Source organism: Gopherus flavomarginatus, chromosome 7, assembly GCF_025201925.1.
Source record: "Gopherus flavomarginatus isolate rGopFla2 chromosome 7, rGopFla2.mat.asm, whole genome shotgun sequence".
Lineage (NCBI taxonomy): Eukaryota > Metazoa > Chordata > Testudines > Testudinidae > Gopherus > Gopherus flavomarginatus.
The window spans coordinates 104,219,385-104,245,301 of record NC_066623.1 but is presented as its reverse complement, the minus strand read 5'-3'; the positions used below and the strand labels follow the sequence as shown (position 1 = coordinate 104,245,301).

Sequence of the window (25,917 nt, the reverse complement as noted above, 5' to 3'; positions counted from 1 at the left end):
TACACACATTTCTAAAGGACGACATTCTATCATACCAATGAATTATAAATCCTCAAAAGTATAAACTCCTAGGAACCAGTCAGAGGCTAAGAACTTTTACTCTAATCTGCCTGGAAGCTGTAGCTGTCAGAATTTTACACGTGGAGTAAAATCCATCCTCCCCCCAGAAATTAGCAGAGATATGTAAATATGACCAGAAAGATGGAACTGATTTTGATCTCCTACACAAAATAATTATTTTTGTTGAGCCTGGTTCTGCAGGCAAAACTTCCAACTAAGTGGAAGGGTAAAATCTCAGCCCTGTTGAAGTCAGTTGGTGCTTTGCCATTAGCTTCAATAGGGCCAGGATTTCATCCCAAACAGGTCTTAGTATCAGTTTCTAAATGTGAAGACCACAAAATAGATGTTTTATGGTTCTACATATTCTGCAGCAAAAGGAACAGTTTCCCTGAAAAGTGTCCTTAAATCAAACAACCCTTCAATAAGGCTAATAGCTAAAGGTTGGTCTTGTGATAAAGGCACTCTCCAGCGATGCAGGAGAGCTGGTTTCATTTCCTGCTGTACCACAGACTTTCAAAATCCTCCACTAGCATTGCCACTGCACTCACATGACAGACTTTAGGGGTGAAGAGGGACCGGGGGGCATTATTCCCCCAGGGATTCCATGCACAGGATTTAGAACTAAGCCCTGATCCTATTCCTACCATAGTCAATTGCAAAACTCTGGCCTTGATTTTGCAAGGATCACTTAATAGGGAATATGCTGTAAATAATTTATTTACAAGACACCTTTTCACTTTCAGTTTTGTGTATGTGAAATGACCACTCTTATCAGCAAAGCACAATTGCTCCTAAATAATTACAAAAATGCTGCATGACACATACTCCTAATTATTATTCTCATTTGCTAAATATTATCAGAGTGAGTTGTATACATTCAATGGAAGAAAAACACAGTCTCAAGTTGTTTACAATCTTATCTAACTAACATAGACTACTTACTTTTATTAAAACTTCAAAGTATCCTTCAGCGTTTACAGGGCTAACTGGAGTATAAGCTCTCTGAACCTCCAAACCATTCACCATCCCTCTGAGAAGAAAACAAGATGGTACAGGAAGCCATTACTGGAATCACTGATTGATACTCTTTGGAGCGATGAGCAAAGGCTACTGTCTGAAACACACAGCAGTCTTTCCTCCCCATGGGTCAGCCTTTGCTGAGACAGATGTTCCCTCAATTAGCTAAAGATCCAGGGAGTGAAATAACCTCCGATTTCTCTGCAGACCCTTTACGACACTCTTTAGTATTCCTCTGATTCTCTAGGAAATGGCACCAGCTATGTTGCACATGCAGCTTCCCCAGACAGATCAGGCAAAGGAGAGTAACAGATGTTTTGTGTGGAGCAGATAAATGTGCAGTACTGTGAGGAAATGCTATATTGGTAAATTTGAATTGTAAGCTGTTTGGTCTAGGGGCTGTTTTTCACTGTACAGCATCCAGTAAACATATAATAATAACTGGTATATATCAATGTGCCTACAGTCTGACTTTCTTCTGTATCTGGCAGTGGTCACCACGAGAAACTAGCACAGATGACCGCTCCTCCCACATGGCCCCTTTTTGGCAAATACTATGCCGGGAGGGGAATGTTTTTCCTGACCTCCGCTGGCAATCAGCCACAAAGCACATGGACTTTGGATACACTATTATTGCATGGTGCTTAGCCACCCCAAGCTACAAGGCCTAACATTGAACTCCTGATTTAGTAGTTTGCCTTCATGCCGCCACATTGATATAAATCATGTGCTGAAACAACTACCTTTTTTTCTTTTTCCTTCTGTTAATTGCTCTTCTTAGCCACACTTAGTTCTCTTTTCTCCACCACCAATACAAAGCTAATGTTGGGAAAAAATGAAGCTATAGAGTGGGCTTTCACCATAAAATTAACAAACTTAAACTCATGAGTTCTTTCAACTGTATCATTACAGAAGCACAGAAATTATGATTTACTTGGTATGAAATCTTTGTATATTGACAAACTGCATATTAAGTCACATAATGTAACCCATTTAACTGGAGACAAGTACAGTACCTTAACACAATATGTTGTCCTAAACTCAATCCCAGGCTGCTATTTCCTGGCAGCTCGAATTTATACTGGTAGGTGTCCTCTGTTAGCTGTTCCACAGAGCTTATCTTGAAAGCAGTAAATATATCTGGATTTAATTCTGAATTACAACTCTGTAAGAACAACAATAAGTAATTACTGGGGTAGACGGCATCCTTTATTTCACTTTTATTTTTTAAAAAAACTTGTGTGTGGATTTAGTGCTTGTGAAACTTAGGACTCCAGAAAAATGTGCTTTGAAAACTCTAGGGACAAGCACAGATTTAGGGGTCTCTCTGCTGGTTCGTTTTTGCAGTGTTTTTTTTTCAAAATCTAAGATGTCATTTAAAAAAAATAAATTAGATTCCAGATCCTATGACCACGAAGAAAACCTTCTAAACGTGACTCAGTGCAATGCTGTCATCCTGAGTGTGTAGAAACAGCTCTAAGAGAGCTTAACATCCTAATGGGGATGTAACGCTGAACTCTAATGATGACCATTTTAAAAAATAACAGTTAATTATTTCACTGCTGATTATGTTAGTAGAAACATCCAGCTTTACTAACATTGTTGGATTTATTTGAAGGGCATTTGACAGGAAAAACTATATTTTGAAGAGGCAAATAATTGACTGCTGGTCAAATGTAAATTTTTTATCTTCAATATATGAACCTGAAAATGAAGGTAAAATAAAAGTTGTCTAAGAGAAACAGTGAACGCTATCATAGCAGAAGAGATGCTGACACTCTCAGCTCTGCTTTTTTCCCTAAAAACTTGTTGCCTCAAGCTGTGGAACCACCACCTATTCTATTCTACACAGGGCGCATCACTGTAATATCTGAATACTTTCAGTAGTGCATTAAGAATGTAACACCTGTCATGTATTTGTCCTCTCATCAGAGAAAGATGTATGTGCAGAAAAGTGTCTTGTTTTGGTGGGATTTTCGAGGACTTTTTTAAATATACATGTTGCTATGTATTTACGTTAGGGACAGAAAGATCAAAGAAATGCACCTTGCACTGGGACTGGAGGGTGGTGAAGTTTATGATGGCCCTTAATTTTCTAGGGGTCTTCATTCAAGTCTCAGACTGGCCCTGAAGAAAGTTCTGTCTCCTGCATCACCAAGCTTTATCCTTATTTTATCACCTTCATGTGATGTGAGCTTGCTGTAGTGGCACCAGGAATTGCACTTGAATGAGGTACATAATGAAATCCAGAGAATATGGGAATTTCCATTACAGCAGGTATTATGGGGGAGGTCTAAATTCTTCTAATAAAAGACCATTATAGATCACTCAACCCTCAGCTACACAGCTATTAAACGCTTACAAACACAAATGTGATAAAAGTACTGACTGATTGGATGCTATGAAGGCCTTTAAAGTCCCTACCTCCTCCTTCTGTTTGGTCAGAAGGCGTTTGTCTTTTTTTGCTTTGGCTTCTTCCCACTGGGCTAACTCCTTCTGATACACATCATAGACACACGGTTTGCAGCCACTGCCACAGCACTGAGATTCCAAGGGTTCAGTGGGCATAAGAGAGAGCCAGTCATCCTCACTTTCACTCATTACCTACAAAACACAACCCAAGCATCAGTCACAGGGCTACATGTTTTAAGAAAGAGGCACATATGAATCTGGTGCTACCTATCTGCTGCTTTAGAGACATCCATCTCAATATGTTGAAGATTTAATTCAGGAGGCATCCAAACTTTATCTAGCTGAATATATAGTGGTTAACTTGATACAAGCAATGCTGCATCTTCATTTGAGTGGCTGCAATCCTCTGCTTTAATACAGAATTGTTATACTGCATATGACCAATGGCCCACAAAGTCCAGTATCCTGTCAGTGACTGTGGCCAATACCAGATGATGCAGAGGAAGGTGTAAGAAACCCAATAACAGTTTGATGAGTGGTTTATGCCCAGCAGAATAAGTGCCTGTATTGCATATACATTAGACAGGAAAAATAATGTAACTGTGGATGTTCTCAGTATTCATATAAATTGCTATATTTTTTAAATCCTAGACTCATCTTCAGTGACCAAAAAGGAGCACTGTGACCTACAATTTATCATCTCTGTGGGCCACACCCCTACATTAAAGATGAATACATGGTGTGCTCTGGTCCCATCTTTATCTTGCATCTTTCTCTAAATCCTCTCCTTCAATACATCTTTATTACTGTACTCAACATACAAAGCAGCATTCTAAAATGTGGCCTGCACCTGCCCCTGCTTTTAACAGAGAGGTTCAACCTCTGGAAGGCTGGAAGATAAGCGATGCTAGAGAAATACAGGTGGCAGTCAGAGAGAGGAACTTGACAGGGAGCAGTGTTTAGTGAAATCAGCCAAGTAAGGGGCCATTTTGGTGAGCAAGAGAGTTGCTACAGGGTTAGATATTGAATAAGTAGGAAATGGCAAGCACTGGTAGAATTATCTTTAACCCCCCCTCATCCAAAGATCCTTATATCAGACAGTCCTAGATCATGTCCTATCAAAAGAAGTCCCAAAACTAACCTCTGTGGAACATCACAACTTTTTAATACATTGCTAAACTCAATGCTTTGGTATATACCGATGAAGAGTGCTAGATTACAGCTAGGTATTATTAATGCTGTATCATTCAAAAACGAGGAAAAATTATAAAACCACAACTGGCAGCATTGAAGAATACTTAACGCCTATAACCATTTTCATTTTCAAGGTGCTTTATGAGGATTAAAACTTATCTTCACACTTGTGACAAACATATTATTATTCTCATTTTACTGAGGGAGAAATGGAACACTAAGGCCAACATTTTGAAAAATGGCCACTGACTTTAGCAGTCCAGCCACAGGGAGCAACATACTGAGCATCCATAGCAAAGTCAATAGGAGTCATGGGTGCTCAGCATGTCTGTTAGGTCCTAAGTGTCCGTTAAAAATTAGCTTTTGTGACCTGACCAAGGCCAAAGATGAATATCAGTTGTTAGCACAGGGCCTACAGGTCATGAAAGCTGACTCCTAGCGTTGTACTCAGACCGTGCTACCTTCTACCCAAAGAATATTCTTCTTTCACCCAAAGATAGTAAGCTCCTTGGAGCAGGTACTGTGCCCCTATCTTTCTGTTGGGAAGAGCCTAGGACATCACGGAAGGCAGGTCTCTGCTTTGGTGAGTTTCCAATCTGGACAAATGGAGAGTAGGCAAAAGGGGCCTGTACAAGTAACACAGGAGCAGTGTTTGGGGAGGGCATTCAATATGCCTCTCAGTTCTGTGATTTGGGTACAGTTGTAATATGATAAATCCATCTTCCCCCTGCAGTCCAGCTCAGCCATGCAACCCCATCATGCTACCAGGCAAAGGCAAGACTGGGAGCCTGCTGCTTCCTGTAGCTATAGGAGGTGGTAGCTAATCATCCCAGTTAGTGGGACCCAGAGTCAGGGCAGATTATAGGGCGGCTCTCTTGAAGCCCCAGATCCTGGAGTCATGGGATTAGGGGAGAAGCTCTGCATTCATGGATGGACAGGTCCCGCATATGCCACGGTAGAGACAGGCTTGGAAGCGGGCCCCCCTAACTAGAGCTGCTGGTGTTCAGTTTTTGACCAGAACACCAGGTCAAAAAGGGACCTTGGTGGCTCCCGTCAACACTGCTGACCAAGCCACTAAAAGTCTGGCAGCATGGCTAATGTAGTCTCCCTGCCTGCCTTGCCTCTCATGGCTCCTGAAAGTGGCCAGTATGTCTGGCTCCTAGGAGGTGCAGGGGTGGCCACTGGCTGGGAGCTGTGGCTGACGGGAGCTGTGGGGGCGGCACCTGCAGGCATGCAGGTCACTTCTGGGAGCCGCTTGAGGTAAGCGCTGCCTGGCCAGAGCCTACACCCCAAAATGCTCCTGCACCCAACCCCCTGCCCCAGCCCTGAGCCCCCTCCCTCACCCAAACTCCCTCCTGAAGCCTGCACCCTGCACCCCAAATCCCTGCCCCAGCCCCCTCCTACACCCCAAACCCCTCAGTCCCAGCCTGGACCCCCTCCCGTACCCCAAACCCCTCATCCCTGGCCCCAGCCGGAGCTCTCACGCCCCCAACTCACCCCAACCCAGAGACCCCTGCACCCCAAATCCCCAGCAACGCCCCACAGCCTGCGTCGCCAGCCGCAGCCCGCACGCCCCCGCCCCCGCCCGCTGAAAGCGACCGATGGGGCCGGAGGGCGGGGCCTCGGGGCAGGGTGTCCGGGTTCCCGCGGTTAGAAAGTTGTCAATCAACCCGACTGGCGGAGTGGGACCGCGCACCAGGTGCCCCCAGCGGCTGCAGCAGCGGCCGCCGGCGCCCACGAGCCGTAGCTGTGGCGGATGCCGGGGGGCGCCTGGAGGCCAAGGGCCCTGCTGGGCCGGGCAGCGGGATCCTTGCCCTGCCCCGAGCCATCCTCCGGCTCGCGACCCACCAGCAGCCGGCTGCCCTCAGCGACACCCCCTCCCTTCGCGGCCCTTTCTGCCGGGAGGGCGGGAACAGACAGTTTACCCAGGCGTCATTGGCTGGCGGTGCCGTCAGTCACTGGCATAGCGAGCGCGCGCTGCGTACCCGGCATGCCCCGCGCTGGGGAAAATGGCGGCGCCCAGCTGGTGACTCTGGTGGGTGGCTGGGCCGGGGCCGGAGCTGCTGACGGGAGCCGAGCATGGCGGGGTTATGGTGGCCTATGAGGCCAGCGGCCGGGGCGCTGAGGGTGTGGGGCCCACGTGGGCCGCACCGCAGCAAGACTGTGCAGGCCGCCCGCAAGCCGCTGCCCCGCACGCCCTGGACCACCCGCGGGCCGCCCCCGGGGGCCCCCCTGCCCCGCAGCTGGCAGGAGAAGCGGCCGGTGCAGGAGCAGATCCCCGGGCTGGAGCAGGTCACCTACGCGGGCAAGCAGTACTTCGTGCCCTGGCTGGCCCGGCCCCGCCACCCGCGCTGGGAGCGTGGCTGGCACGACCCCCGCCACTACCTGGGGCCGCGCTACGAGGAGATGCCCCTCTACAAGGAGCGGGTCTGCTACGTGTGCCACCAGCGAGCCAAGATGCTGGAAGGTAGCGGGCGCAGACGATACAAATGATGGGGTCATATAAATGCCTTAGAGTGGGATGAGGGTGTAGAGGGATGTGCCTGACAGAGCTGGAGTAGCAGTTAAGGGGCAACTACAATAATATGCAACAACTCGCTGCCAGACCTAGTTTACAATTAGGGCCTTACCAAATTCAGGGCCATGAAAAACTCATCACAGACTGTGAAATCTGGTGTTTTGTGTGCTTTTACCCTATACTGATTTCAGAGGGGAGACCATTTCTCAAACTAGGGGTCCTGACCCAAAAGGGAGTTGCAGGGAGATCACAAATTTGTTGGGTTTTTTTTAGAGGGGGGGGGAGAGAAAAGGGAGGGGGAGACAATCACTGTATTGGCACCCTTACTTCTGTACTGAGTGGCTGGAGAGCGGTGGCTGTTGGCTAGGCTCCCAGCCCTGAAGGCAGCACCGCACCAGCAGCAATGTACAACGAAGGGTGGGAATACTATACCATACCATCCTTACTTCTGCACTGCTAGTGGCAGCAGTTCTGCTTTCAGGGCTGGGCTCCCAGCAAACAGTTGCTGCTCTCCAACTGCCCAGCTCTGAAGGCAGCACCACTCCAGCAGTGCAGAAGTAAGGGTTGTGGTACTGCTATCCTTTCTCCGAAAACGTTGCAAATTCCCCTTCCCCAGAACTCCTTTTTGGGTTACTACCCCTACAATTACGAAACTGTGAAATGGCAGATTTAAATAGCTGAAATCATGACACTTATGATTTTTGAAATCCTATGACCATGAAATTAACCAAAATGGACTGTGAATTTGGTAGGGCCCTACCTATAACTCAGGTGGAGGCTACCATTATCCTAAAATGGCTCATATCAAGAAGGCATTTTGCGTTGGTTGGAGTGGCTGTAACCTGACTCGTGGTGTGGAGTGCGCCCCCTGCCCCAGCTCACTTGTTTACACCAATAGTGGTGTGCACAGGAGGCTAGCACTTACTTTCTCAGGAGGGTGGACTAACAAAAATACTGGATTAGGTTGTAAGGGAAGTATGTCACCTGAAGGTATAGGGCTATGCACAGTGGGGCTCTGATTTTTGTTGGGGCTCTAGCTACTATGATGATTTAAACTAGATACCAGTACTTAATTTAAGATGAACTATGCATGCAGCAGAATGCAAGATCTCATTTACACGTAACATGAAGTATAACATGCAAAGTATACATATGCTATATGTAGCCTCTCATATCTTATTTCCTTGTAATTCATAAGCCAATATACTATAATTAAAAATGAGTAGGGAAAAACAGTTAAACTAATCTCTTTCAATAAAATTATTGTATAGTGTAACTTATATGGTGCTAATGAGCCATGCACACTTATTTCAGTGTTGTAAAACAGTACATAAATGAAAGTGGTCAGACTACATAAAATTAATGTTCCTGATAACTTGGTCATGCTGAGAAGTATTCTATATTAGTGGTAGCATAAATGCTTAAGATTCAATAGGTAAAAGAGCATTTTTATATTAACCCATTTATGGCATAGTTAACACTGCTGCATATCCTCAATAAATATATTTTGATTTGACTCCAAGGAGTAAGGCAAGCACTCTGGCTAACAAAGACAAAATTAATGGAAGGCTTACCTCCAAAAGTACTTACTATTATTGATGAACCAGCGAACCAACTAGAGAATCAGGATGAGAGAGTACAAAATGCAATTTCTCATGCACGTGCCTGGAATACCACTGAACTTATTCCCAAGAGAGAGAGTTATTGGTAAGTCCTCAAAAGTTTCAAGTCTATGAGTTAAAGAAATCTTTACTTACACTGCAGCTTTTTCAGGGAAGCTCTGCTTCAAACAACCAGTTTTTTATTATCAGTATCAGTTTTTTTTTAAACATATATATAGATAGATATTACCCGCAGAACATTAGATTTACTGTTTAATGTTTCCGAGGTGAATTCAGTTGACATCTGGTTGCCAGCCCTCACTTGTTTACAGTTGTACTTGTGTGTATATTCAAAACTTGTTTTCATCTTATGTCAAAGTGTGTAACAGTCTGTGGGTTTGTACAAACTTAGTTCTAGTTTAGCTCATATCCCAGCTAATACAGATGTCAATTGTTTACTTTCAATTATTAAAACATTATCACTGCCAACTTGGAACATGATTGGTATGCCAGATGGATTTAAGAATTAAACAAATCTGCATTAACCATTTGGAAATGTTACATATTTCGTACAGTTTTATGTCTTACTGTATTCATGTACTGGAATACATCATACATTCTGTACACCTATAACTTTCAAAGTCATTTTGTATCCTATCCTACTAATTCTTGTCTCATTCTAAAGCCCTGTACTCTTGGAAGACTTGTTACATTTGTGTAGGACAATGGCTAGCAAGTATCCTTCCCTCTCTAAAAGAATGTTGGCTAGAGACTACAAAGTGGCAGCTACATGGGAGAGAGGTTAGTAACTTCTTTCTTTTTCTTTTTTTGTAGAAAACACTTCTCTTTCTCTTTACTTATAATCCTGATAGGGAATAATAAAGAAAAGTACTAGGTTTAAAGCTAAGGACATGAATGAGAATTAAAATAAAGCTAACGCCTATGAAACTAAGTGTCTCAGAACCTTTTAGCTTTAAATAGTGCATTAGGCATAGTTGAGGTAAGATGGCTCATCCCTTGTCCTCAGGAATTTACTATCTATCCTTTAGAGAATATGAAAGACATTGGGGGCAGGAGAGACAGTCAATGGTACATGACAAAAGGGAATCTGAGAATTGTTTCTAAAGAACTGATTTGTTTACGACAATGTGCATGAAATCTGTACAGTCTTTCAAGCCACACTTATATGGGACCAATAACTAGTGAACTGGATAAATAGAAGTGTTATGTTTGTATTCTGTGTAAAACATTGTCTCCAGTTGGGCTGCTACTTAACATTCATGGGGAGAGGGAAGGGAAGGAGGTGCCTTGCAAAATAATTCAGAATTCTTGCAGTAATACTATTGTGACACTCCATGGTTAACTATGCAGGGGTCAGCCTATGGCTTCATTTTTTCCATAGAGTATTAAACATTAGCAAATGAAACCTAGGGCATCTTTTCCTTTGGATACATGTTACAGTAAAATTATAGCAATAAATTTAGAATAAATCTAACGCCACATCTATTAGATTTATTCTTCAAGTACGAGTGTTTAGTGAGTCTTTGTCGTGTAATGTTTGCATGCAATATGATCTCTTTTTTTACAGAATCATCTATTCTTCAGGTGCGTGGCATGAATGGAATACTTTTGAATGCCATGAATCCATTATTGCCAGTAGCCTCTAAGGATGAGATTCTGGCTACTGAAAACCACACTCTAGAGACCTTCCATCCAATCTCTCCTACAATTGATCTTCAGGAAGTTAATGTATATGAAGAACGAAATGATACAGGTAAAAGTTGTGCAGCACTTACATAAACGTTCAGGCTAATGTTTACTAGTGGACAGCTCTAAAATCTTTAACTTTCCCATTTCCTTAAACATTTAATGTGCTGAGGTTAGATGGTGTACAGTTGATAATAGATTAGCCAATTTGCTAGTGCTATATAGGTATCTTACATGTTCTTCACATTAGTAAGTCTAATCTGCATTCATACACATTTAATAATTACTGAGGAGAGTAAAGGAAAGACTAACTTTTTGTACTCAACTTTTTTTTTTTTTTTTTTATCTCATCTCATGGTTACCTGTAATCCAGGTTTTAGAGAGGGTTATCCCTACCCTCATCCTCACACTCTGTACTTTGTGGAATCAGCCAACATTCGTCCAGCCCGATTTAGACCAGAACAACTCCGGGCTAAAATGCTCATGTTTGCTTTTGGCAATGCCCTGGCAAAGGCCAAGATGCTATATGGGGTACGTATTAAAATGCCTGTCATACCTCACTACTTCTATAGTATAAGTCATTGTTCATGGAGGCTGTTGTAATGATTTTATCTAAAGGTGCAGTACAACCGGTGGTTGCAGATGAATAAATTGCAAGCCAGCAGCAAAGTTAATTTTGCTTTCAATTACACAATTGAAAAAATGGTACAGTGATATCACAAACTTGGATTAGAAGGTAGATTGTTGAAATACTTACTACCTGCACTTTTACTTAATTATGAAGATAGAAGGTATCTGTTGCTGAGGGTTAGTTCAGCCAACTATAGCATAGAGTTTGTGATTCAAACTTTCCTATGCCATCCCATCCTTGTGCCACAGTTCTGACCTAGAAGTATGAACGCTAGGTGGGAGTGGGTAGGTCAATCTTTAACATTGTAGCTGAAATTTACAAGAAGGATGCCAACTACTTGAACTTTTTGCGATGTGGACACCTCTCCCTTTGAAACAAGAGTGAGACTCGGAACACTTCCGAGGCCACTAAGCAGCCACTAGCTGGCAATGACTTAGTCACTGTGGAGCTGGACTGAATTTGAACTGATGACCTAGGAGTGAGGGCTTCTGAATTCTATTAAGTCTGATATTACAATATTTTGAAATCTGCACTGATATCATCTAGTGACTTTATAGGCCAGAGATTTACAGGTAACCTTTAAGGACATGTTTTGATTCTTAAGTTGTTTGCCAATTCAGAGTAACACCTTGTTATGCCAATAGCAATTACATTAATGTGTTAATGAAGGTTAAACGTAGACTGGCAATGGGTAGAAATCAGTTGAAGCAACTGCCTTGTGCGTGGCTAAAATGAAAAACCAGAACAGACATGTAGTTCAGTTTACATCTATAGTCCATTGCCATTTGAAAGAATTAAAATTAGGGCTGTCAAGCAATTAAAAAATTGTAAGATTAAAAAATTGTGATTAATCACACTTAATAGAATACCATTTATTTAAATATTTTTGGAGGTTCTATACATTTTCAAATATTGATTTCACACAGAATAAAGTGTACAGTGCTCATTTATATTACAAATACTTGTACTTTAAAAACCAAGAGATACTATTTTTCAATTCACTTAATACAAGTATTGTAGAGCAGTCTCTTTACCATGAAAGTTGAACTTGAATGTAGAATTATGTACAAAAAAAACTGCATTCAAAAATAAAATGTAAAACAATGTAAAACTTCAGAGCTTACAAGTCCACACAGTCCTGATTTCTTGTTTGAGCAATTGGCTGAACAAGTTTGTTTACATTTGCAGGAAACAATGCTGCCTGTTCACAATGTCACCTGAAAGTGAGTGGTGTTCTCATGGCACTATTGTAGCCAGCGTTGCAAGATATTTACATGCCTGATGCACTAAAGATTCATATATCCCTTCATGCTTCAACCACCATTCCAGAGGACATGCACCTATGCTCAATGATAATCCAAAGCAGTGCGGACTGACGCATGTTCATTTTCATCAACTGCGTCAGATGCCACAAGTAGAAGGCTGACTTTCTTTTTTGGTGGTTCAGGATCTATAGTTTCCACATAGAAGTATTGCTCTTTTAAGACTTCTGAAAGCATGCTCCACACCTCATCCCTCTCAAATTCTGGAAGGCACTTCAGATTCTTAAACCTTAGATTGAGTGCTGTAGCTATCTTTAGATATCTCACATTGGTACCTTCTTTGCATTTTGGCAAATCTGCAGCAAAGGGGTTCATGTGCTGAGTCATCATCCGAGACTACTGTGACATGAAGTAAGTGGCAGAATGCCGGTAAAATATCGCTGGAGACATACAATTTTCCCTCAAGGAGATGAGTCACCAACACAACACTTTTTTTTTTTTTTTAACGAGCATCAGCATGGAAGTGTGGCCGAAGCATGAAAGGGCATATGAATGTTTAGCATATCTGGCACGTAAATACCATGCAGTGCCGGCTACAGAAATCCTATAAGTAAGAAGTGGGAGCATTATCTCCCATAAGTGTAAGTGTCAATGATTGGCTGAACAAGTAGTAGGACTGAGTGGACTTGCAGGCTTTAAAGTTTTGCATTGTTCTTGAATGCAGTTATGTAAGTTGCAATTTCATGATAAAGAGATTGCACTGCAGTACTTGTATGAGGTGAACTGAAAGTTTTACAGTGCAAATATTTGTAATCAAACATATAAAGCAAGCAGTGTAAATTTTGTATTGTGTTGTAATTGAAATCTATATTTGAAAATGTAGAAAAACAGCCAAAATATTTAATACATTTCAGTTGGTATTCTATTGTTTACCAACATGATAAACTGCAATTAATTTGAGTTAATCACATGAGTTAACTGATTGACTGCCCTAATTAAAATACAAAATCTATATTCAAAACCTGTTTGAATAGAGTAACTTTCTGGGCAAGATAACACTTTTGTTAAAGTCCTGGCTTTAAACCAAATGATAATTGCCGATTCTGTATCTTCTCATCCATTATCTGTTGTAACTCTTCCTCCCTTCCCTCCGCCCTACCCAGGATGATCCCAAAGTTTTAGAGCACCCAGTAGTAGTACAAAGCATTGGCACAGAGGGTCGTATTTTCCAGTTCATGGTATTCCAGTTAAATACAACAGACTTGGTCTCTAGTGATGGTGTTAAAAACCTCGTCTGGATTGATTCTGATCAGTATATGTATGACTACATCCGGTATCTTCCAGGAATCAGGAAGAAAGTTGTCAAGGTAAGTTAACAGGCTTGAGAGAACTAGTTTACTCACCAGAATTATTATGTAAGTCCTAGGCCTTTACATATATTTTGAGCCTTAGGAGCTTGTACAGATGGTATTGGTATAGATAGGACAATAGGCAGTTTGGTACTTAATTGTGAACACTGAAATAATATAGGGCAACTATCGGTCCTGTTTATATATCGGTGCAGTCAGCTGCTTTGCAATTTATATTAAACTTGCTAAGATGGAGACATCTTATATAGATGTACAATTTCATTATGTCCTTATTGAAAAAGTTATTCAGTGAAATAACTAAGAAAATGTATACTTGTATGCAATGGTCAGCCTCAATATAAAGTAAATGGAGAGAATGGTAATTGTCAACTCCCCTTAGACTAGGAAGGCTCTTTAATCTCACTGAGTAAATTCCCCACGCATTAGTATAATCCCAATGGAAATACGCTCAAACCTGCTTGTATGTCAGAAAAAGCTTGTTTCAGACAGACTGCCATGTTTCAAGTGGTCTTTAAGTATAATAAAAGACTATTGCTTAGGAAAGTATCCGTTCACTACAAACTGAATATACAAGTCTCTTCTCCACAGTTTCCTGCTGGAATATATGGCTATCGACCTGACACATTCAATAAGTTTCTGGCACTGTATTTGCATGGAGCTGTTCAAGATTCTACTCAAACCAAAATCCTTTAAGTTTACTTCCCGGTATTCTTTCATCAGAAGATCATACAGCTAAGCAAATGTGATCGTATACTACTCTTAAATGGAGTAATTTAAGGGTTTAAAACCTAACAATTTTTGAAAATAAAGACTTTAAAAAAAAGTGTGCGCACTTGAATATAAACTTTCATTGCAATGGCTTAACTGTACCATTATACACATGCATTAAGTTAATGAACCCAGCCTCAGTGAGTATTTTCAATTTTCCATCATCACCAAGAGGGAATATGCAAACCAAACTGCCATTTATTTCTTACTAGTTGTAGGAGCAGATCCTGGATGTAGCAGCTGGGAGAGCAGAAATCCACATAGAGTAGAACTTGAGCACAGAATGTGTTGAGTGGGTACCTGCCTCCAAAGCAAACAGCACAATGCACCTCTACCCTGATAGAACGCTGTCCTCAGGAGGCAAAAAAAAAAAAAAAAAAAAAAATCTTACTGCGTTATATCAAACTTGCTTTGAGCTGCTGGAGCGTGCAGCCCCGCCCCCCTGGAGCACTGCTTTACCATATTATATCTGAATTTGTTATATTGGGTTGTGTTTTTAGTGGGGTAGAGGTGTAGTTAGTTCCCAAGTTGCATTATGTAGAAAACTCACCTTTATAAAGCTTTAAGCATAAAGTCATGTGGGACAATAGGTCTTCATAATCATCACTTTGGTTTTACTTCTAATATGTTTTTGGCAACTTGGTGCCCAGCTCCTTATTGGTGATTTACTTTAGAATATTATCTTATTACCATCAAAATGGAGTTTCTCTGGAGGCAGAGAACTGAAATTCTTCAGGCACAATCACTGATAAAGAGTCCTGTTAGCCTGCAAAGGTGTTAAAATGGTTTTTGCTTCTATAGCTATTAGTTTGGGGTGGGGAGAGGGAAGGATCAAGCCCCTAGGTCTGAGCATCTCTCTGCTAGAGCTGCAACAATCACCCTGCTTATTAGCATGCTAGCTCAAATCTATCCATCCAGGCTAGGAGGCTCACTCCCAGGGGGAGTGTAGACATACCCTATGGTGCTGCAACAGTAAGTGGTCTCAGAACCACAAGTCAAGAAGGATATTAATAAAGTGGAATGGGGTGAGAAGAGCCACAAAAATGACTATTGAAAAGATCAGAAAACATGCCTTAAAGGATAAGCTAAACAGACCGAGCTCCTTGAGTCTAACGCTGAGAAGGTTAAGTGTGACTTGAGTACAATCTAGAAGTGCCTATACAGGGAACAAATATTCAATATGCTCTTCAATGTGCAGAGAAAGGAACAACAATCCAATGGCTGGAAGTTGAAGCTGGACAAATTCAAACTAGAAATAAGGTGTAAATTTTCAACAATGGGGGTAATTAGCCTTTGAACAGTTTACCAAGGGTTGTGGTGAATCCTTCCTCACTGAGAATTTTTAAATCAAGATTAGATGTTTTTCTAACAGATTTGCTGTAGGAATTATTTTGGGGAAGTTCTAGGGCCTGTGTTATACCGGAGGTCAGACTGGATCATCATAATGATCCCTTTGAGCCTTGAAATCTGTGCATTCTTACCCAGATGACACTTACAAATTTAGACTCTCTACCTTCAGATCAGTTGTCTATAACCCTAGGCAAAGAGGCTGGATTGGCTGTGGCCCATGTGAAAGCATTTTCTCACTCTATAGTCCAAGTCCTTAGCATGTAGGAAACAACATGATGGTTTATACAATTTCTTAAGGCACAGTGCTAAAGGAATTTGAGCATATTAAGGCCTCAAATCTGATACCAGTCTCTGCTTCCTTATCTTGGCTGATGCTCTGGATAAAAACCTCCTGGGTGGTCCTATAATAGAAAACATTCAAGAGCCTTAGCCCTTACTCAATTTGTTTAGGAAGCCAGAGTTTCACTAGCCAGATTCTGAGTCAGCAGTTGTACCCAATAAATCTTGAAGTCAACTTCTGTAAAATCAAGTTGGAAAATTCAATATGCAAGGGCAAATGCCAGGGGGGAATCAACTGTACCACATCTATCTAGATTATATTAATTCTGCTTGCCCAAGAGATGAATAGCTCATCTATTCAAATTGGGTTGAGTCTATTCTTTGCATATAATTATATAGGAATAAATCTGGACTAATAGCTATACAAAAATTGCATTTCTTGTTAGGTGCCAATATATTGCTGCTCCAGCTTGGTTTGCCATTTGCTGTGTCACATGGTGCTCAGAACAATTACAAGCAGTTGGCCTAGAATAGGCTAGCCAATGGCCCAGCCCCTTTAGGTTCCTTTCCAGAAAAGAGACGACACGCTGCAGAAGCAACATAACCCAAGTACCTCCGTGAAATTAGCTCCCTCCCTTCCTGCTCTAGGTGCTAACTTATCCTAGAGAAAGTATCCTGAGGGTGGTCACCACTCACGATCCTATTTGCGCTCCCAGGTTTTCTGTTTGACATGTCTCCACTGGAGCTGGAAGAGTAGCTAGCAATGATACACTCCTGCCCCAGAAGTGGGCTATGGAGTAAATCCCCAGAGGCTATACCACCACTTTCCAACATATGCATAGGACCTAGGCTGGGTCCACACTACAATTTTAGATCAAATTTAGCAGCGTTACCTCAATTTAAGCCTGGACCCGTCCACACAACGAAGCCCTTTTTTTTTTTTTTTTTTTTTGACTTAAAGGGCTCTTTAAATTGATTTCTTTACTCCACCTGCAACGAGGGGTAGTGTGGACACAATTTGACAGTATTGGCTTCTGGGAGCTAGCCCAGAGTGCTCCATTGTGACCGCTCTGGACAGCGCTCTCAACTCAGATGCACTGGCCAGGTAGGCAGATAGTGACTGAATAGAAGTAACCTCCCTGCAGAGCTCAGCAATGGGAAGCTTACTGAGGCAAGGCTTAGAGCTGCATCACTCCTGGCTCTTGCAATTGGTACTTCAGACTCCTGCTTTGGTGGAGGGCCACACCTTGCTGTGCCACCCCACCCTGATTCAGCTTGGCACCCCTTACCCCCTAGTGCAACTCACTACTCTAAACTCCAGTCTGACAGCAGCTGGCAGGGCCCAGGATCCCATATGCCCCAGGCACTAGTGTAGGTTCATTCATGCACAAGTGGGAAGTAGGCAGGGCAGTATTACACTACACCCCAGCATAGAGCCTGGGAGTTTTAATGTTCATATGAGGAAGAAGGGGCTCACAAGTGGGAGAAACAGAAAAATAATCGATTGGTTTGCTTTGGAGATGTTAGTTTCCCCTACTGGCTCCCTCACAGCAGCGTCAGTGCTAGCTAGAAGCACCAAGGGCGTAGTGCAGTAAGCTGCTAGTTGCCAAAAGGTGGTCTCCCTGCCTCTTACAAGTCCATTTCATCCGAGGCAAAGCACTCCACATGTATGTTTGGGTACAGCTGCTTTCAGTATACTCTGGTGGCCATTTAGACAGTCTGGTGTTGAGCTAGAGTCCCCTCTGAACGCTTTCACTGACAGGCAAAATAAAAGGCAGGATTATTTTACAGGAACAGCTCCACTTCACAGGATTGCTGCCTCCAGGAGTGAGTGGGGGTAGGGAAGAGAGATGGAGCAGTTCAAATGAAATTCAGACTGAGGTACTACAGTCTTATAGAAGAGAGTGAAGAGAGCTTGGAGATCACAGGCTGGGGTGAGAGTGGAGAAGGGCAGCTCAGAAAGTCAGTAGAAAGAACAGTGCCCCAGAGGTTCAATAGGGGGAAACACGGGCACCAGCTTGAGGCCACAAGGCAGCACAGGGGGCCATTTTACAGAAGTGTGCCATTGAGTACAGCACAGACTGTAGGACTGTTTTGCGCACAGCTCATTCTTACCTTTGCAGGCCAGAGAAGCAGCGAGAGGCCCTTGCTAGCATGAGCTTTGTTCTGGCTAACGGGCTTTGAAATCTAGCACAGACAGTGCCTAAAATATGCAAAGTGGGTCTCAGGGGTTGTCACTTAGCTAAATATAGGCAGTAATGGGGTGTCCAGCAGTGTAGAGAATGTAAAGGCTCCATCGAGGAACACACTGTTACACAGGGGCCACTGGTAGAAGCTGGACAGATTCTACATACAGAGCAGACCCAGCACCATGCTGGAGACCAGACTAGGTCTTGTGAGCATCTCATATGAATGTACAATCACTATTCTCACCATGCCTCAGCTACCCCCTTGTTTCCCTCTCTTGTGAGCAGAGAAATTCCTCCTCCTCCCCCTCAGATTTCTATAGTACTGTGACAAGTCTAAGGCTGGCCCCTGCAGGGACCAGCCAGAGTGTTTTGTGACAGGTTTTTCAAGCTGCTCCCTCTCATTGATCTCCTGTCTGTACTGTTTCAACAGGTATTCAGGGCTTAGATAAAACATTTCTTGTGATGAATTCCTCACGCTGTTCAAGGGGAGAGTTGTTTCTTAAACAGTATGTTCCCTTGAAGTGTGCCTGGTATAAAATCAAACTCTTCAGGCTGCGCTAATAGTGCTCAATGGGAACCCTGCCTTGTACATACCCTCCTCTTGCGTTTAGTTAATGAAAACAAATGGGGGAGAGAATTAGCCCTAGGCTGGGCCCCGGAGACCGTTTATTTGCAGACCATGGCAGTTTCTTATTCCTGCACTTTAACAAAGTTAGTACGTAACCCCTCAAGAACCACCAGGAGAGTTTCCTCTGTACCTTGCTATACAAATGCAACAGAAGCATAGGTAAGGGGTGGTGGTCTTGTCTGATTTTGTAAGCTAAGGGGGTTCACACCTGGTAGAACATGTACTTGGAAGGGTACGACCCACCAGAACAAATCTACCATTGAACTGAGTGTGTGTATGTGCTGGCTGTATAACACACAGGTAGAAAGAACATTACCCTACACTAACATGCAGGAGATGCATGGGCTCCTGGCAGTGGTGAAAGCTCGGAGCTACTGGGCTTGTTCTTCAGGCATGGCCACCATGCCAAAGCTTGAAAGATCATCCTGATTTCAGCAGGTTGGACCTGCAGCACAATATTTTTTTTCCCCATAACTCACTCAGCCATGGAAATGAAAGTCAACCTGGGTTCCTTTCTGCTCACGTATCAGCAGCCCGTCTTGGGTTATTTGTAAGCTGAACTCTTAGCACCAAGGACAGAAGTAAAACTGAAGTCTGCCAAGGACACATGAGCACGAATAAAATCCAGCCCTTCTCCCATATCTGTATGAGCTGTGTGGTAGGAGGATAAAAAATATCAATGATATAATTTACATTTAAAAAAATCTTTATTTTTAAAATAAATGTATTTTTCCTTTCTAAAAAGGAAAATATTCAAAATGAAATCTGAAATGATAATCTAGGTTAAGGCCTAAATTTACTATAATTTATTAATACACTTTCAGTTACATAAAAGTGATATTCAAGCATTATATATTTGCTGCCAAAGTTTTAAAGGAAGTCAGACCATTGAACTGGTGGAAGGCACTGGTTACACACCTGGAAACAGAATTAGTTGATGTGCTAAACATGCTTTTGACACTAGTAGTCTCCTCTGCAGGTACAGAGAGAATATGTTCTTCATTTCAGTTTATTCAACTAATTCATTTCAATGACTAGTTCATTCAAAGTTAGGAAACGGATTGGGAATGGAAAAAGAAAAGCTTGTTTTCCTCTCCCAATCTCTAAATAAAAACTAGGTGAGAATGTTTTAAAATCCTGCAGGACATGATTTGTGGTCACCAATCAGATCAATCTACCAAGTACTGTTAATTCTTCCTTGGTCTAATAAATCAGTTTTAAATGAAAAACATGTTTTGAGAAACTTACTCTTTATTGTGTCCAGCATATTTGATTGTTTTAACTAAAAACAATTTTAAAAATGTTTGTGCATTTTTCATTTAATTCCAGTTTCCATCCAGAGCTTAACTACAAATCACAGGTAAAAAGAATAGAGCCAACAGAAAATGGTGAATGATGTATTTCTTAACATACATTTATTCAGATTCATAGTTTTTACATGTTTTGTTAAGTTATATATTTGCTTAACTATGTATAGACATAGTGCAGCCTCCTGGTTAGTAAAAGGAAGAACCACATTTTAGTTTCCTTTTCTGAGCCCAAAAGGCAGGTCTCACGGAATGAGTGCGCCCAATACAACAGTGAAGAGGGCCACCTAGGGACCTAGCGGACACAGGAACCTATTTATGCCAAGCAGTGACAGCCTCCTCAATGCATTCCTAAGTCTGATAAACCACTGAAGCTTTGAAGGCACAAGAGTCCTGTTAGGTCCCACCTTAAAGACTGATCAGTCATCACCATGGACATGGCACAAAGTTACCATATATATCCGCATATAAGCCATTACCCCAATTTAGATGTTACATTTGAAAATAATTCCCCACTTATAGGGGAAGTAGACTTATGCAGAAGTATATATGGCCACAGGGAGGTGCCAAGGAAAAATGGACATCATTAAGGGGTGCTGAAGAATTGAGACAGCCAAGTGCTAGAGGCCTTTTCAGGTAGATCCACAGAGCTCCGTTCATACCTGATCCATTTCTGCAGTGTCAGGGCAAAGGGAATGAGAAAAGAGATTTCTAAGGTGAATGTAACAGGGAATAATAGGCTGATGGGAAGCCAGGTGGCACAATACACCCTGCAGTGCCCTGACTTTTGGCTAAACAGGGGACCACCTGGAAGATGCTTAAACCCCTTCCTCCCTGGGGAATCAGAAATGAGGTGTGGAAAGCAGCAGCAGCAGCTGGAGAGGAAAGTAGGAATAGCAGAGCCATGCAAGAAGCCCCTGGACAGCAGCCGGCTGGCTTGCAATTTTGGCAGCTGTATTGGCTGGCACAGGGAAGTGTTTGCATGCTGGAGGGGGCCACAAGCCAAGGAGCTACAGAACCAACTGTCTAAATGAGCTGTTCACAAGGGGCCACTAAAACTGCGCCGGGATTAGAGGATTATCCCAGAGGAATCTGACACCTCCCTTGGGGTTTCACAAAGAGCCTGGGTGATTTCATTTAGCCCAGGGGGAGGCCCTCACACAGACTAAGGGAAGGCTGAGCCTGAACTTTGGCTTGTCGACTGCTTTCAAAACAAATAACCCCCCCCCCCCCCCCCCCCAACCCAGCATTTCTCCAAGATGGGAGCCCATCTTGCTCCTTCAAGCTCTTACACCCTCAATGGCTTCTCAGGCCCTCAGCAACCCAGCAAAGGAGATGTGAACAAGGGATGAGACAGCTAAAAGCATGTGGGTTTCTCTTTGAAGCAGGGCCTTGTAGGTGCCATGGACTCTGCTGTGAACAGCGTAGGCCAGATAAAGATATGGAGGAAGGTTCAGCTGTGGGAGGGTAATATTTGAGTGCTCCTAGCCTAACGGATTTTACAGCCAGAATCTGACCATTCTTGGGAACATGTATCAGGGGGTAGCTGTGTTAGTCTGTATCCACAAAAAACAACAAGGAGTTCGGTGGCACCTTAAAGCCTAACCGATTTATTTGGGCATAAGCTTTCGTGGGTAAAAAAGGGTTTTTTTTTTTTAACCCACAAAAGCTTATGCCCAAATAAATCGGTTAGGCTTTAAGGTGCCACTGGACTCCTCATTCTTGGGAAGGCTCTCTCCTCAGTGAGGAGTGAACAGAACAGCTTTGAATTTAGTAACTTGAACAAGTCCGTAGCCACACGGTGATAAACCGAGGCAGCCGACATCTCAGAGTGGCTGCAGTAGAAGAGTCAGACCAATGCGCCTTACAGTCTCTCTGAGCACAGTCATTGTAACTGTTACATGGGAGTGGGGTTCTGATGTGAATGAGCTCACCCCTTATACCATACATAGCGGTGAGATGGAAAGGGGAGAGCTCTTCCTGTGGTTAACTCCCCATCCCCTTTCAGCTCTAGAGTGATGCAGGCCATCTTAAAAACTCCTACCTCCTCTTGGAACAGTTTTCCTTCTCCTCAGGGCAATTTGTCCCACATCCCAGGCCAGGAAGCCAGCCCACTTGAGCGGTCCTCCCACAATAGCTTTGCATAATTTCCCTCTGCCTGAAGGAAGGAGACTGAAGCATCTGCCTGGAAAGGTAAAGACTGAAATGAGCACTTCCACAAAAACCAAGAGCTTTATATAAAGGAGGACGGCATACGGAAGGAGTACCTGCCTTTATGCAGACCACCACCATTCTGGACCCATGAAAAGGAACTGCTTAGTCCTCACCACAGTATCCAAGTCTAGAGTGGTTGAGGAACAGAGCTCTGACTTTTCTGTGCATGTGGCACACAATGGTAGTGAGATGACACTGACATGGACCTCCACAACATTGATACAAATGGTTCACGACATGACCATGATACCCCCCATGCCCTGTAACAAGTGGAATGGTAAAGTGCTGGGGAAAAAAAATGTGAACTGCTCTGCAGCCAGCCTTCCTTCCTCCAGAGAGGGCCTTACTCCAAGAGCCACTACACCTATAGCAGGACCTATGCACTGACTGGCTATGTGGATAGTCAGGAAGAGACGGCAGTGCAGGAACAGTTACGTTGGGTGCTGCATGAACTGGGCAGGACTTCACCCAACACAGCAGACTCTCCAGGGTTGGAAAAAGCAGTTGAGATCACAAACAAGTGGCCACTTTCTTGCAGTTGATCCTTGCCCACTAGGAGGAGGAAAGACACTGCTACCCTAGGGCCATCTCCCTAGTGTGCTCTGGTCAATGCAAAGAGAAAAATAGAGCACTCACTAAATCAGGCCACATCCAACCAGCTAATCTTGAACAGGGAAAGGACTGAAAGGAAGTATTTGCCAAAGAAAAGGATAACACTTGAGTAATTGCCACCTGCTGCGAACAGGAAAAGAACTTGGTGGATCAGCAAAACATACTTGTAAGTGAAGAGACAGCACAAGAAAGGTTACTTACCTTACAGCAACTGTGGTTCTCCAAGAGGAGTTGTGCACTTCGATTCCTAGATCTCAAGGCCAGAGAGGGCCACTGTGATCATCTAGTCTGGCCTCCTGGGTAACACAGGCCTTAGAACTTCACAAAGTAATTCCTAGAGCATGGTCAGAAAGCCAGGGAGGTGTAGCGCTACCGAAGTAACATGACGATGGATGCACCAATCCCAGAAACTTGTAGCTTCCTGGCAGAGCAGAGAGGACCTGGCTCCTGCTTGCCTGTTGATGTAGTGCAGCGCTGTGGGTTGTCCATCAGGACCTGCGCTGTCAAACCCTGAATGAAGACCTACCCAGATCTGATGAGACCTGCATGAATTTTTCCAAGACAGAGGGTGATGGCTTCAGCTTCATGTCTCTTGCCTTCTGGGTTCTTTTGGTGAAGGACTTGCAGACTGAGCAGCACACGGGAGCATGCATCGCGAGTGCCTGCTATTCACTGGCATAGTAGCAGTACGGGGGGGCAGGGGGAGGGCAGAACTTAAACCCCAGCCATTTTAGGCTAATGTACAGAGGGTCTGTACTAGGGAAGAGATCCCTTGTCAGGGATGGTAACCTACCACTACCATTCTAAAATTAGTTATCTTTAACTAGCAAAGAAAGCCCATCAACACAAAACTTAAGAACAAACATCTTTTCCCAACAGGAGAAAACTGTTCGCTAGGAGCAGAAAATGTGGATGCTACAGAGCTCCATCAAGGGGGTAGTAAGGAACTGCAGGGGTTGCAACAGCCCTACCCTTTAGGCCATAGACTATAGGTTGTGAGGGGGCACTCAGGGCACAGGCGTGGCCCCAGTGGGCTTTAGTATTGAAAAGAATCTGAACTCATTTGCACATGCACCAAGGGTGGAATCGTTGAGTGTCCACACAGACAACTTCACTTTTTCCTCTCTAATTGCTGTAAGGGTTTCTGGTTCTCAGCTGTTGGGCCAAGTAGAGAGAACGAGAGCATCGGAAGATTCCAAATTAATCCCTGCTTTCCCCCCTCTCCCCCAGGACATCAAATTTAGCAAACAGGTTTGAAAGGTCACATTATACCCAAGTCGAAGGATAAACGAGATCCAGGATAGCAACAGATTCTGCTCTCTGTAGGTGCAGATGGGTTGCTGGGTAGTGGGAAATACCTGTTATCTACTCAGTAAGCAACCCAGCAACTCCTCCCTACTGTATATGCCTGCATAGGAGCTCATGGAGCACGGATACAGGTCAGTGATGTTAAAATACACTTTTAAAAGTCAAATTTACAATGCTAAACTGTTTTAACCTCAGCCCAAGAGACAGCTATTGGTTTTCCAACTCCTGTCTTTGAATAATAGGGCAGTATTCTGGAATAAACTCCATGAGTGGACATGCTTATTCAGGAATTAGGGTAGTAATGCCTTATTCAGAATCAGAAAGTGGATTGAGCTAATTTGGAAGATGGCACTCTTATTCTGGAAAATGGATGTCCACACGCGGAGTTAATTGGGAATAGTTCATCTGCTTTAAATTCACATCATCCTTCACATGACGACAAGCCCTAAGAGTCAGATGGAGAAGGATTTCATTTCTCATTAGTAATTGATAAAACTATCTAAAGTTGTATTGCATTAGGAGTGCTTGGAAAAAGCAGTAACTTTGCCATGCTAGACCTCTACATCCCGCCCATCAGGTATCATCTGTTCTAACATGAAGATACCACAATCCTTCCTTACATTTTAAATAATTAGCATGAGCACACCTTGCCCTTACAAACCCCTTTCACCAGAGGATTTCAAAGCCATTTACAAAGGGATATAATCACCCCCATTTTGCAGATGGGGAACTGCAGTACCAAAAAGTTAAGTAACTTGCCCAAAGTCAGACTGAACAATTGTCAGAGCTGGGAATAGAACCGAAGCATCCTGACCCCCATTCCCTCCTGCTGTGTTATCAGCGATCGCTGATATTCAGACAGTAATGTTGCTCGAGGTAAAGAACATGCATATTTTCTACAGAGTGATGAAGGAGGAAAAAAAACAAACTTACCTACTTTTTCATAACTGTTCTGTTGCTCGTCCACTGCATTCTAGGTGTGTGCACACACCCCCCCCCCGTGTGATTGTTGGAGATTTTTGCTTTAACAGTATCCATAGAGTTGGCTGTGGGGCCCCCTTGAGTGCCATGCTCATGCGTCGGTGTATCAGGCGCTGCTGGCCCTACGCCCTCTCAGTTCCTTCTTGCCCGCAACTCTGACAGGGCAGGACGGGTAATGGAATGGACGTGAGCAACACATCTCGAAGAACAGTTACGAAAGGTAGGTAGCCATTTTGTCCTTCGTGTGCTTGCTCGTGTCGATTCCATTCAAAGATGACTCAGAAGCAGTAACAATGAAGGTGAGCTCGGAGTTCAGTCTTGCAGCATGCAGCACTGCTCTGCCAAAGCCAGTCTTATCTCGGCCTGCTGGGTAAGCACATAATGGGACCTAAATGTGTGGACAGATGACCAGGTAGCAGCTCTACAGATCTCTTGGATCGGCACCTGAGCCAGGAAGGCCGCTGACGATGCTTGCGCTATAGTTGAGTGTGCCTTGACTATTGTCAGTG

At 43.4% G+C, this 25,917-nt stretch overlaps 2 protein-coding genes across 10 annotated transcripts in view; one reads left to right on the top strand and one right to left on the bottom strand.

Annotated features, from left to right (window-relative positions):
- Positions 1–25,917, bottom strand: part of LOC127055950 (NADH-cytochrome b5 reductase-like) — a 134,893-nt gene that overhangs the window by 10,016 nt on the left and 98,960 nt on the right. The window contains exons 1-4 of one of the 9 annotated variants that reach the window (XM_050963533.1): positions 6,532–6,602; positions 3,502–3,681; positions 2,094–2,242; positions 1,003–1,090 (exon numbers count right to left, since the gene is read on the bottom strand). In XM_050963533.1, the coding sequence (XP_050819490.1) occupies positions 1,003–1,090; positions 2,094–2,242; positions 3,502–3,678 (414 nt within the window). In that variant the 5' untranslated portion in view covers positions 3,679–3,681; positions 6,532–6,602. Of the gene's footprint in view, positions 1–1,002; positions 1,091–1,820; positions 1,897–2,093; positions 2,243–3,501; positions 3,682–4,179; positions 5,967–6,180; positions 6,206–6,531; positions 6,603–25,917 lie in introns of those variants that run through there. The other 8 variants (XM_050963529.1, XM_050963532.1, XM_050963530.1 and 5 more) reach the window with 8 other exon arrangements.
- MRPL37 (mitochondrial ribosomal protein L37) lies at positions 6,668–14,605 on the top strand. The gene is made up of 7 exons (XM_050963514.1): positions 6,668–7,150; positions 8,725–8,908; positions 9,488–9,603; positions 10,391–10,576; positions 10,883–11,040; positions 13,566–13,769; positions 14,361–14,605. Exons 1-7 carry the CDS (start codon positions 6,763–6,765, stop codon positions 14,463–14,465), a joined length of 1,341 nt encoding a protein of 446 aa, XP_050819471.1. The 5' UTR covers positions 6,668–6,762; the 3' UTR covers positions 14,466–14,605.